Consider the following 13996-nt stretch of genomic DNA (forward strand, 5'->3'; position numbering starts at 1 on the left):
CCCCTCCCGTGGGATGAAATGGTTTCACCCGGAGGATGAAGTTTCCTTCTTCCACCTGATCTTCCGCTGTGTCACGGTTGAAAGCCACACCGCGACAGATACCCCACCGTGTGGTCTGTTGACCCCCCACTTTGGCAAAATCCTCCTAATTAATTAATTATTAGTCTCGCAGGGCCGGCTCTGTCTCCACGGCGCTGTGGATTAAGGTCTGGCTTCACCACAGATGCATTCTGGGACAAAAAAAACCAACCTGGGTTGTTTGTATTTCTTAAAACACGATCACATGATCCAAATTTTCTTTAAAACCTTTCAGCGATTAGCGTTAGCGTTCAGCGTTAGCGTTTAGCGTTAGCATGGTAGCTCGGAGGTTGTCGGTGTTTCCCGAAGCGAACGGCAACACATTCAATGTCCAGGCGTAACCCTGGAAACGTACTACAGGCGTCAAACCCAATGGCCGCGGCGTAAACCAGGCCCCTCGTTTAGTTAGATTCACTCTAAACTTTTTAAAACTTTATTTTTTTTCTCTCACTCTTTACCTAGTTTTTTTGCGCTTTTTACGACACGTTTTCAGCGCTTTATGGCACTTTTTGACACTTTTTACGGCACTTTTGGGTGTTTTTTTACACCTTTTTTTTTGTGACGCTTTTTGGCGCTTTGTGTAAGTTAGTGGACTATAAGAGACATCCAATGATACAGTCAAAGGTATTTGACTTTTTTGATTAAATAAAATCCATATACTCTACACCTTTACTGCACTTTTTGACACTTTTTATGGCACTTTATGGTGCTTTTTACACCGCTTTTACTGAGCTTTTAATGGCACTTTTCGGTGCTTTTTATGAAGTGTTTTTACGGAGCTTTTTGGCGCTTTGTGTGAGTTAGTGGACTACATGAGACATGCAATGATACAGTCGTTGGTATTTGACTTTTTCGATTAAATAAAAGCAGTACACTGCGCTTTTACTGCACTTTTTGGCGCTTTTTACGACACTTTTTACAAGGTTTTTACCTTTTTTATAGCACTTTTTATGTCACTTTTTGACGCTTTTTACGGTGCTTTTTGGCGCTTTGTGTAAGTGAGTGGACTATATGAGACATGCAATGATACAGTCGAAGGGATTTGACTTTTTCGATTAAATAAAAGCAGTACTCTCTACATGTCTGGCCCTTGATGTGCTTCCCATGTTTCTGTGTGGCCCTAAAGGAAGTTGAGCTGGACTCTCCTGATCCAGACGGACTAATGAATGCATGCAGATTGAAGTCCCTGCTGGTTTGTGTCTTGCAGCCTTCCTGCTGCTGGGCTCTTCTCCGGTCCTGAGCTTTTCAGCGGGGATGCTGCTGATGGGCGTGGCTCACGCCGTCATCACCTTTAAAGGGGCGCACCTGGCCAGCCACGGGTCGCTGAGCGAGTCGCAGACCTGGGGCAAGTTCTGGGCCGTCTTCTTCATCGAGGTGAGATGTTCGAGGCGAAGCTGAGACAGTTGTCTCCTTTTAAAATCCTTCTTAAAACATACTTTTCCCTGTTTTATTTGAGCTTGAACCTCCTTTTTTAATCCTTTTAAAGGGGGTAGACAAGGGAAAAAAATCAAATAAGCAGCCGGTGTTGCTCTGTGAATGCAAAGAGGAACAAAATCCTCCAACCAGGACCTTTTAAAGCTCAATAATCTGGATAACACGCTCTATCTCGTGTGTTTAATCTGTCCAAACACACCAAAGACGGCCGTGCTACGGGGGTTTTATGGCTCAGCCGGTTGTCTGGCAGAGACACCGGGACGGCAGGAAGTCCATGATAGCAACATAACCCCTCGTAAAACCACTGCTTGGCTCCTCGTGTTCTAGGCTTTGGTTTTTTTGCACAAATCAAACAGAAGAAGATATATATGTTAATTAATAGGATTTAAAGCTACTAAGGTTTGACAGCCAGGTTGTTAAAGCTGTGTTTAATGACATGTAATTAGCTCGGTGCTGAGTGAAGTGTTTCGGTTAGATTATACGTTATGCATCCCACAGGGAGGAAATTCTCTTATTATTTTGCTTTTTACCATAGTAAACTCCAGATTACTACGATAAAAAGCAACAAAATAAACAAGTAAACACACAAACAACATGGAAACAACAAACAATGTGCAAAAGGTGTTGAATTAATGTAAAGCTGCATTAAATAAAAGGTATTGTAAAGTGTGGTTGCCATAGTACAAATAAATATTGTAGTGTGAGTGAGTAAGTGACGTTAAAATTAAATTTAATATGTAATTAAATAATGTAGAAAGTTGAACCTGTGATAGATAGATAGATAGAGACTATAGATAGATAGATAGATAGATAGATAGATAGATAGATAGATAGATAGATAGATAGATAGATAGAGACTATATATAGATAGATAGATGGATAGATAGATAGATGGATAGATAGATAGATAGATAGATAGATAGATAGATAGATAGATAGATAGATAGATAGATAGATAGATAGATAGATAGATGGATAGAGAGATAGATAGATAGATAGATAGATAGAGACTGTAGATAGATAGATAGATGGATAGATAGATAGATGGATAGATAGATAGATGGATAGATAGATAGATAGATAGATAGATAGATAGATAGATAGATAGATAGATAGATAGATAGATAGATAGATAGATCGGATCCACTAGATGTGTCAACGCCACAGGACGTGCGTTGTGTCCCGTCTTATTTTTGCCTTATTCAGCCTCTGATTGGCTCATACTGTTATTCTAACCCTAACCCTATCCAATCCCCACTCCTCATGCCTAATCCTGACTACGTCGACACGCTTGGCAGATCTGATCTAGCATTTACCCCCTTCCAGCCCAAACTTCCAAGAAACGATGCATGAGTACATCTCAAGTAAAGAAAGATTTATTAAAGTGGTGCCTTTGCATGATTAAAAATTGATTCCTAAGATCTGTCATTTAAACTACTTAATTAGTCGACAAAATCATGACTAAGAATTTCGTAATAGGGGGACAGCCGGGGACGGATTATCCTGACCGTGTGCCCACTTCGCCCAAATCCGTCCATGTGGACCTGGTTCAGTATTATAAAAAAACAGTCTGATGTTAGGAAAAGTCCATCAATATAAACATACATGTTCCTGGTGGTTTCTGTGTTGCATCAGTGTCAGTTTTGTTGTTGTTTGATGTTCATCAACATGTCCCATCTGTCCTTGTCTTCTGTCCCTGTCTTCGTCCAATCAGATCTGTGGTTCATTCTCAGCGCAAGTCGGCGTTCACGGCCACATTAAGATGCATCACGCTCACACTAATGTCGTTGGCCTGGGCGACTCCAGCGTGTGGAAGGTGCCCTTCCTGCCTCGCTGCGTCTACCTGTTCATAGCGCCCCTGGCCGTGCCCGTCATCACGCCGCTCGTTGCACTCGGTAAGAGAGTAAGGGGCGCCGAACGGGCCAATCACAGAGAGACAGAGGCTTTCAATGGGATCACGGGCTGGCGAAAACCACATGTCACGATATTAGTGACCCAACGATTCCATGTTGATATTTCAACGACGTTGTATGGTTGACAATTGGGGCTTTCACCACATATTTTGTAAAAGTGAGACTTTACCTTTAAAATCATCAATAATGGGGTAAATAGTCTCAAGTGAAATTACAGAGCCATGTAGTGACTTTAGTGACACGCATGCACAAAAATGTAGTGGGAAGTTAAAACAAATGTGCAGTTCTTCAAATGGTATTCACTCAAAATGTTTCACAATGGATTTTCTGAGAACATTGAGTTAGTTTGTGCCTGTTGTTATCAACTTAGACAACGTCATTGTTGCTTTTTTCAAGGTTTTTTTTGGACCATTTTTCCAACGTTTATTTGCTTTTCTGGAGTTTTTTTTAAATTAAATTTTTATTTCTGTTGCCTTGTTTTAGGGGATTTGTTTCCTAAGTTTTTGTGACTTTTTCCAAAGTTTTTGGCCATTTTTTTCAATGTTTTTCTCTCTTTTTGTGATTTTTCCCCCAAGGTTTTTGGCAAGGTTTTTGGCACTTTTTATGAGTTTTTTTTCTACAATTTTGTTTTTGAGTCTTTTGTCCCTTTTTCACTAAATATATGCAGACATCCCTAGATAGTTGGAGATTACACCCCCCCCCCCCCCCCCCCCCCCCCCCCACGCTGAACCCAAAATTACAGCAAGTAACGATTATTTTCATCTGGGTATAAATGAATAGACACAGCACAATAAAAAAAGAGCAAAGACTAGGTGGAGAGGAAGGAGGAGTCGAGACGGCCGGAGATGGAGACATGATGGGCAGAAGCTGACGGAGGACTGGAAAGAGAGAGAGACACAGAGAGAGAGAGGGAGAGAGAGAGAGAGAGAGAGAGAGAGAGAGAGCAGATTTCAAAGCAATAGCTCAACAATTTGGGACTATATTAGCTTTATTTCTGAGAGAGGGATCAATATCTCTCTCTAGTCTGTGTGTTAAACATAGAGCAGCTTCAGCTTTAGGGATGCAACCAAGGATTACTTTAATAATTAGTTTTGGATTAGTTTGGTCTATGAAATGTCCTAAAATTGTGAAATAAAGGGAATCAGTGACTATGACTCAAACCAATTAATCAATTATCAAAAGAGTTGGCGACTACTTAATAAGTTGACAACTTATCCATTAACCTTTGCAGCTGTAGAGGTGTGAGTTTAATCTCCTCCATGTGTGCTTCTCTGTTTGTTTGTTTTTTGCAGCTCACCTGAAAGGACGCTCTCTCGCTCTCGTGGTCAGGACCGTCGTCATGGTAACACTGGGTCTGTATTCCCAGTACTGGCTGCTGATCCACGTCTCGGGGTTCCTGTCGCCCCTCAGCGCTCTGCTCTGTATGCTCGTGTGCCGAGCGATGTTCTCCGTGCCCTACATCCACGTCAACATATTCCAGGTGAGATATGCTCCCGTATACCTGCCGCCGGCGTCAGCAGCGACACGTTCTCACGCCGGAGCGAGAGTCTGCAGACATGCTAGCAGACTCATTGGCGTTTCCTAGGATGGCGTGACACGCCCTACTCTGATTGGCCAGACCATCCTCCACAGCGCTGCGTAGGAGGGTCTGGCGAGTTCACACAGCATTCAGGGATGGGAGACAAAACGTGCTCTGGTTTACTGGCGTTTCTAGTCCCAGTCTTTTGCAAAGTAGTCTCAGGAAGGAACTGGTTTTGGTGGACCACGTGTACGTTCAAAAGTAGTTTTTGTCGTGCAACAGCAAACTCCAATTGGACAGATAGTCTAGCTAGCTGTCTGGATTTACCCTTTAGAGACCTGAGGACCAGGTAACCATAGTCCTCAGATTGGACAGATAGTCTAGCTAGCTGTCTGGATTTACCCTGCAGAGATCTGAGGACCAGGTAACCATAGTCCTCAGAAACCCACCAGAGGTTAGAACGCCAACACAAAGAAAGTAGAAGGTAACGGACATCCGGGCGTAAAACCGTGACATCTGGTGAAATATCCGGCGGCACCGGAGCAACCCCGGGAGTGGATGGTCGTCATGGATACAGACAAGGCAAGGCAGCTTTATTTGTGTAGCACATTTCAGAAACTTCAGAAATTCAAAGTGCTTCAAAGTTACAGTGCAGTACCACAAAATTAAACATTAACGAGCAGTTTAAAACAGTTAAACATATAAAAGCAGATAAAATAGCAGATTCTAGGCTGCTAGTGTGGGACAGTGTGTAAATCTCTATCCCACACACAATATCGTCCAATCTGACCAATCAGGTGGCTCTATACATGCAAGACCACATGTCTTTACCATCTCTCTCTACATGCAGAACCACATGTCTTTACCATCTCTCTCTACATGCAGAACCACATGTCTTTACCATCTCTCTCTACATGCAGAACCACATGTCTTTACCATCTCTCTCTACATGCAGAACCACATGTCTTTACCATCTCTCTCTACATGCAGAACCACATGTCTTTACCATCTCTCTCTACATGCAGAACCACATGTCTTTACCATCTCTCTCTACATGCAGAACCACATGTCTTTACCATCTCTCTCTACATGCAGAACCACATGTCTTTACCATCTCTCTCTACATGCAGAACCACATGTCTTTACCCTCTCATCCATGCACCACGGGCCCTGCAGGATCATGGGACTTTGTACTCTGGTTACCCTTGTAACCAAGAGTGGAAGTACTTCTCTTTACACTGCATTATACTAGTATCAACTTTGCAAAATCCTGAACAGCTCCCACTGTTTCTTGTAGATTTTACCGTAAAATCTACCCGCGTTGGAGAAATTCTCAGACATATAGTCGTGTCCTGTTCAGAACCACAACCCTAGTCTCACAAATTGTTACCAAAAACATCCCAAAATTCACCAAGTTACTCATTTCACTTCAGTATTTGTTTCAGCCAACACTAATGATAAAAACTCCCTTTTCATAGACTAATTTCACGGTAAAAAAAACACCGCGGTGAGCCAGGCAGGGGCAGAGGAGGCAGAGCAGGGCGGGACAGGCATTTTGTGTTGGATATGTTTGGTAAAGACTGCCGGCACCAAATGATAATGCAACATTTTGTTCTCAGAGATAAGACCAGTCGGTGAACTAAAGGTCATGCACATGTGTTTATAAAGCACGTTTCATTACCAAGGGCAACCCAGTATGCTTTACAGATTACAAAGAGGAAATCAAAAATTAAACAAAGAAATCAAATGCACACAGAATAAAAACATAGAAAAGTATAGGGTAGGATACTCACCCACACAAAACTTGGACTTAACATCACTCCCATCCTGAAGAAGCTCCACTGGCTGCCAATTAAGTCCCGGATCAAATATAAAATTCTCCAACTGACATACACATCTCTCCATGGACTTGCACCTCAGTACCTAACAGATACTGTTAGATCTGCTCCACCCATACACTCAGTCATGGTCCCTGCAGGTCCTCTGACAAGGACCTGCTTGCTGTCCCTAAATCCAGGCTCCAGACATGTGGTGACAGAGCCTTCTGTGTCAGTGCGCCATCGCTCTGGAACAAGCTTCCTCTTGCCATTCGCTCTGCCTCCTCTATTATAACCTTTAAAACCAGCTTAAAACGTACCTCTTCACTGAGGCGTATGGAATTTAATCTCTCCTGGCCTCACACCTTCACCTCTTATCCCCCCCCCCCCCCTGTTTGTTAAGCATCCTTGGGTTTGTGAAAGGCGCTATATAAGTCAAAGTTATTATTATTATTATTATTATTATTATTATTATAAAAAATAAAATGAAAAGCCATGGTATAAAGATAGGTTGTATTTAAAAGAAATCAGCATTGTCTCAAGTCTAAGCTCTTTGGGGATCCGTTCTATATATTTAGGCTGCATAGAAGCAGCTTGGCTTTGGTTTGGACTCGGGGGACAGCAGGTGATCCAGAACCGGCCGTCCTGAGAGGGATGCAAGGTTTCTTCTCTGGATCTCGGACCTGAGCAGTTCAGTGATTCATGGACGAGGACTATCATTTGGAAGTTGATTGTGTGAGGAACTGGTAGCCGATGTGATGATCTGAGATCTGGAGTCACGCTCTCGGCCTCCTCTGTCTTCGTTAAACCTGGCAGCAGCGGCGGTCTGGATCAGCTGATGAAGGGGGACAGAGAGGAACAACTCGTGCAGGATTTTCCCAGCGCTGCAGCTCGTTGTGCATTGTTCAGATCAAAGGGTTGTTGAAGGCGGATTAGAAAACACAGGTTCTTGATGTGAAGTCAAAGGAAAAGGTTTGTTCTCTGTGGGGGTTCATGCTGAAAACCTGTCCCCCCATGGATCCTGGTGCTGTTTTTGGCCAATGTTCTTTTTCCCACTAAACTCAATGTTCCTGTACTTTTAAACTCAGTGTTCCTTTACTTTTAAACTCTCTTGTACTTTTAAACTCTGTGTTCCTGTACTTTTAAACTCAGTGTTCCTGTACTTTTAAACTCTCCTGTACTTTTAAACTCAGTATTCCTGTACCTTTAAACTCTCCTGTACTTTTAAACTCAGTGTTCCTGTACTTTTAAACTCAGTGTTCCTGTACTTCTACCCGAGGATAAGCGTTCCTCTGATGTCTCATGTATAGACTGACGGCCCTATAGTTAAGGGCGTGTGTGAAATCCTGAATTCTGCCAGTTTAACGGTGGTAATAAGGGTCTGTGCACTAGGTGCGTGGTTCTAAAGAGTTGTTCTTAGTGTCTTAATTAATCAGAGGTGTGTTTTGGGCGTAACATGCAATCAAGCAATCAGAGTCTCATCTCCCATTCCCTTTAAAAGACAGGCGTGTTTGGACCTTGAAGCATTGCTGTCATGAGGATATGAGGTTATGATGATGGATGATCTGATAAAATGGATGGAGAGATTTTCTGGAGATATGTGGCATAAGCACTATGCCACCAAAATTGTACTGGTTGGTTTTTGTTGATCTAATAGGTTTACTGTGTGTCAATTTAATAAGAGACCACTGTTTCATCTGTGGCCTTGTCTTTTCAACTAGAGATTTAAGACCGTTATTTCTTTTTTGGAGATATTATGCTAACTATTCGTAATACTATGATATTTCGAACCCCCCTAATAGTCAAAACTGGCCTTTTTCCAAAAGTTTTTGTTCCTTTTTCATAGCTTTTTCTGAAATGTTTTGTCGCCTTTTCACATTTTTGGGGCTTTTTTCAATACATGCAGAAACTTAAACACACAATCAAGTAAAAGTATTAATAAAATATTAGTATTTTATGGCAGTTTTTGATGCTTAGAGCACCTGCTTTTACACAGATAACCATAATAACACTGTGTTTGATTGGCAGCACATCGGCCTCCACATGTTCTCTCCCAACAACCGACCAAAGAGGATCTACCAGATGACCCACGGAGTCCTGAACCTGCCTCGTAACCCCCTTCTGGACTGGATCTTTGGACACTCGCTCATCAACTGCCACGTGGAGCACCATCTCTTCCCCTTTCTGTCTGACAACATGTGTCTAAAGGTAACGTTTGAACCCTGAATCAACACATATCAAGGGGTCCAGGTCTTTAATGGCAGATTCTTCGGGTTGTTTTGCAGCACAAAGGGAGATTTCTGCTTTAGCTCTTGTGTTGTGTTCAAAATATACGTTGTTGGATACGTTTTTGTTCCTTTTCCAACACTTTTGACACTTTTTTTCAATGATGTTTTTAACACTACGTAACACTACCGTACTAACTGTAGTTTTACAGTTATTTTTGGAATTTATGGTCAATAAACCTCATTTATAGGAAATTATACCTAATGTTTGAGTTAGAAAAACAGAAATTAGGAATTATTGAGACTAAAATTAAAGGAATGGATGTTGATGATAATCACAGACTGGAATATGTCAACTTTTACTCAATACTATTTCAAAAACACTTCAATTTATTTTTCAAATGCTATAAAATTGAATAAGACGCCCCAAAATGAATGAAAGTAGAGATGTGTACTTGGCAAAGAGCGTTGGTTGGAATCAATCATGTTATTTTGGGGAATTAAAAAGAACATTGATGTAGGAAAACGGGTCTCTTTGACCCGAGGACGACATGAGGGTTACGGCACAACCCAGAAGGACTTGTTTAGTCTGGGTTAAAGAGTCCAGAGGTGGGAACAAACAGGACTTCGCTGTCCACGGCATTCATCACTCTGTGTGTCTCTCTTCCAGGTGAAGCCTGTTGTGTCCAAGTACCTGGCTGAAAAGCAGCTTCCGTACCAGGAGGACGGCTACCTGAACCGGCTGCGGTTTTTCTTCCACAAATACCAGGAGCTGATGGTGCTGGCCCCCCCGATCACCGAGCTGGTCGGGGTGCAGTGATGAAGGAAGCAGTGAGGAAGAAATAAACTAATGAGCGCTGATTCTGCTTGAGAAGCTCCAGTGATTCAGGGACATGTTACAACCACAGTCTCAGTAGAGAGGCGAAGTCCTGACCCTCCTGGTGGACCACCACGGGACCTTATTTCAATAATGATATGTAGGGTAACGAACGGGGGGGGGAGACTACATATGTTTTGATCTCGTTTGAATTAAGCCATGAATTACACATATGATGTTTGTCAGTTTAAAAAAAAAGTTCATCGTAAAACTAAACTCAAGTTATCTTAAACTCCAGTGGTAAACATTTCCATTGTAACAGCAGTCTCTACCAATCAAGAGACGTCGCTGTTACGCTTGTGGGTAGTGTAGTTTTTCTCCATAAAATCGCAAATAAACTCTAAGAACTCTAAGTGTATTAACAGCTATATGTTTGCATATTTTAACAAAAAATTATTTCATAGAAAATGATTAACAGGTGTTTTTTTTTTTTAAACTTTAGTCAGCCACAGATGTTGGTATTGGGAGATTATAGAAGTCTAAGGTTGGTGCTTTTTCCGAGATTAATCACTTTTTAGATGTTTGGCGCCAACTTGTATGAGACAATTGTAGATAAGCCTAAAAGAAAATGTTCTGTATTTTAACTGGAGCTGCACACTAAATTGCCGTTATATACAGTAACTGCGGGGTAAAGTCGGGGTGATGAGCTGCCAGTCCGGTTTCTGTTCTTCTCAGAGTGGAGGAGCAGAAACATTTGTTTCACAGTCTCGTCGCTCGTGGCCCGTCTTCCTCGGATGGTTTAGACATCACGGCTGATATTTATGGGAATAAATCAACGTGAGTTTCACGTCCGGAAACACTCTGTTGAGCTCTTTAGGCTTATATCACCTTTAAGATAATGTAGTATAATATGTAACAATAACTGAACCTTATTAATGCTTTTTTAGACATCAGATGAACTTATTAATGTTCTGCACTTTTAAAGGTAATTTAATAAAAAGCACAAAGACAAACACTCCACCAAAAGCTGAGTTGATTTCATGGGTTTCTACATTAAAAGTCACAACATGTATAAGAGATAAATGTGTTCATCCCACCTTCTGGCAGGTGCAGGACGAATGAAAAATACTTTAAAATACTAATAATTTAATATAAAAAGGCAACGTAGCCTCTTGCATCAAATGATGGGAGCATAAAGCAGAGTTGCGGACATTACAGTTGTTCACTTTGCTGTAATTAAAGTCCCAGTGGGGGATTAATCAGAGGTGGAACTGACCTGAGGTCTGTCTCATGAACTCATCTGCTGAGTTAAGCACATTTACTTAACACTGTACTTAAGTAGGCTACATATTTGTGGTACTTGTACTTTAAATTCCATTTTATGCAACTCTATACTTCTACTATACATCTCAGAGGAAAATATTGTGCTTTTTAATCCACAATATTTGGAGTGGGGGACTGATCTGTCCAACTGTCTTTTCTGCCGCCTGGTTGGTGTGTCAGGGGCTTAAGATCTAAGGGCGAAGTTTAATTACATTTTTTTTTTCAAATTAGTTGAGTTACTACTTTCTACGTATCTTGTTCAATAGCAGCTCCAGCTTTGTGGCGAGGGGTTTAGGTGTCCTTACTTAATAAAATGTTTTTCAATTTAAAGAAATTACACATTTTGTGTCTCTTTGTGGGATTGTGTTTCTGTGTAGTTGTAATTTTTCGGTTCCTTCGTGGTTACTTTGGGTCTCTGTCATCTGATCATTTGGCATGTCTTTGTAGTCGGTTTGTGCCCCTTTGTGCTAGTTTTAGACCGTTATCTCAACATGTGTCTACAACATTGGAAAAGCTCGTGCAGATAATAAATAACTTACACTCAAGTAGCTTTAAGACAAAACTTGCTAAAGAAAAATAGTCCATCTGCGATCATTAGATGTGTGAAAAGCCTTTTAGTTCCAGTCATTGCACTTAAACCTCATAACGGCAAGGGCAACCCTGGTGCTAGCCCCAGGCTTCGGCCACTAGGGGGCGATGTCTGCTCTGGTTTTGCTTTGGGATCTTGCTGACTCAATATTTGCGTTTGCACTTGAGCTTTGGATCTCACATGATGTCAGAGAGGCAGAGCAGACCTGAAGGCTGCAGCCCTGTTTACCTCCGTTTTGTTCTGTGGTCCGAGTCCTGTGGTCTACCGGCCTGTGGTGACCCCTGTGAGTTGATTCTGAAAGCGGTGGCGAGATCTCGGAGAACTAAGCAACACGAAGCAGGCTTCAGTTCACAATGTTGTGAAGGTCTAATGAGACCTACAACTCAATTCAATTGTCTTCATAGTATCAAATCATAACAAGAGTTATCTCAAGACACTTTACACACAGACTAGTCTAGACCACACTGGGATTTTACAAAGATCGAGCATTTAGTGCGACAGTAGTAAGGGAGAAACCTGGGACAGACCCGGGCTCATGGTGGATGGTCGTCTGACGGTGCTGGTTGGGGGGGGGGGGGATTAACAGTGGCAATTAAAGTCATAATAAATAGTAGTAATTCATGGCATAGCAGTGTACTGAGCAGGACCACGGCGGCAGCTGCACCCAGGCTTTAGGTGCCACGCTAGTTCTGTTCCCTAGCTATCACTACACTCATTCAGTAGAGTGTAGTGAGATAGGAACGAGTCAGGGTGGGCAGGAGGACTGGCTCAAGGGTTTGTTGTTGCACAGATTGGAGAACAGTGTCACATAGGACACAAACAAATCAGATGAGAGCGACTTTTCTTCAGAGGTTTGGCAGAATGTCACGTGACATGTGACATTAATCACAACAATAATGCTGTAACATGATGTCTGTCAGGGGCATAGGATTGCTAACAATGAAACTTTTGAGTTGCAACTCTACACCTCTCTGTTCCTCTTCTGCAGGGCCGGCTCCACCCTGTAGTTTCTTTTCTCCTTCAGAAAAAGGGGGAGGGCAGTATTTGTGTGTCAGGGTGAATCATTTGTATTTGCCCGACTGCATGTGAGTGCTGGAGGGCCGGAGGGCGTTTTGACTGAAACTATGGGCCCTGACTAGTGTTCACATCCTCTCTAGGTGTGGCTTTCCAGGCTCTTCGATGTGTTCCACAATCGGCTGAGTAAAAAGTGGCCGAGCCAGTTCTTTTTCAGAGAGCATAAGAGAGTGGAAGTGACTGAAGACATGGCAAACACAGCCGCTGAAGAAGCAGCTCCTATCTCCAGCCAGCAGCAGCAGCAGCAGCAGCTGTGTGCTGTCTGCTCAGGTGTTTTAAGCGGAGACATGCCGGCCGCCTGTAGTCACTCTGTCTGTGGCCCCTGCCTCGGGGACAAACACAAAGGATGTCCCGAGTGTCCGCAGAGCCCCGAGAAGGACAAGCCTGAACCTGCTGACTGTCTCAAACAGAACGGGATAGAGACTAAAGGCCCCGTGACCGAGAGCAAAGAAGAGCAGGACGTTATTGAAGCGACAGAAGAGACAGAAATCCAAGACCTGGAGGAGTCTGAGGACCCTGAAAAGCCCGAGGAGGGAAAGCAAGAGGGGCAACCACCGACAGAAGGAGAGGTGGCGAATGGGGCAAAAGAGGAGGTGAAAGAAGAAGATGCGGCGGAGGAGGAACCTTTGGGCCCCGACGACGTGTTGTGCGACTCGTGCATCGAGAGCCCCTGCAGGGCCCTTAAGTCCTGCCTCACCTGCCTGGTGTCGTACTGCGAGGCCCACCTGCGGCCTCACCTGGAGAAGCCCAAGTTCCAGAACCACCGTCTGGTGGAGCCACTCAGGGACATCGAGAGACGGACCTGCGAGAGCCACAAGTGGCCCCTGGAGCTCTTCTGCTGCGCCGACGGCGTCTGCCTGTGTCAGGACTGCGTGACGGAGGAACACAAGGGCCACAGCACCGTCCCCGTGGTGGAGGCTCGCAGTCGGATAGAGGCGAGTGCTCTCACATGCTCTGTTCTGTTTTGCTTTCAGTCGAAAAGTGCATGTTATAGATGTCTTGTTTCAGCCACAATTTAAAGATATTCAGCAGAGGAAATAAGAAACTAGAAGATATTCATGTTTAAGAGGCTAGAATCTGAGAATTCATTCATAAAATAACAACTCAAAGCGCTTAGTCGATTATCCAAATAGTTAAGCTGAGTTAATAGTTGACTAAACTAACTGAGTAATCATCTTTGCAGCTCTGGGGGGGGGGGGGGGGGGGG

The 13996-nt window shown here is 43.1% G+C and overlaps 2 protein-coding genes across 2 annotated transcripts in view; both read left to right on the plus strand.

Annotated features, from left to right (window-relative positions):
- The window catches only part of fads6 (fatty acid desaturase 6), a 13909-nt gene extending 4088 nt beyond the window's left edge, over positions 1-9821 (plus strand). Inside the window, exons 2-6 of the mRNA XM_034860513.1 lie at positions 1286-1452; positions 3227-3407; positions 4718-4905; positions 8790-8969; positions 9657-9821. Coding sequence (XP_034716404.1) covers positions 1286-1452; positions 3227-3407; positions 4718-4905; positions 8790-8969; positions 9657-9806 — 866 coding nt within the window. The 3' untranslated portion in view covers positions 9807-9821. The remainder of the gene's footprint in view (positions 1-1285; positions 1453-3226; positions 3408-4717; positions 4906-8789; positions 8970-9656) is intronic.
- Positions 9822-12753: 2932 nt separating this feature from the next.
- The window catches only part of trim16 (tripartite motif containing 16), a 12201-nt gene continuing 10958 nt past the window's right edge, over positions 12754-13996 (plus strand). Inside the window, exon 1 of the mRNA XM_034860510.1 lies at positions 12754-13724. Within this exon, the coding sequence (XP_034716401.1) occupies positions 12978-13724 (747 nt within the window). The 5' untranslated portion in view covers positions 12754-12977. The remainder of the gene's footprint in view (positions 13725-13996) is intronic.

The sequence above is a fragment of the Etheostoma cragini genome, chromosome 21, assembly GCF_013103735.1.
Source record: "Etheostoma cragini isolate CJK2018 chromosome 21, CSU_Ecrag_1.0, whole genome shotgun sequence".
NCBI classification, from domain to species: Eukaryota; Metazoa; Chordata; class Actinopteri; order Perciformes; family Percidae; genus Etheostoma; species Etheostoma cragini.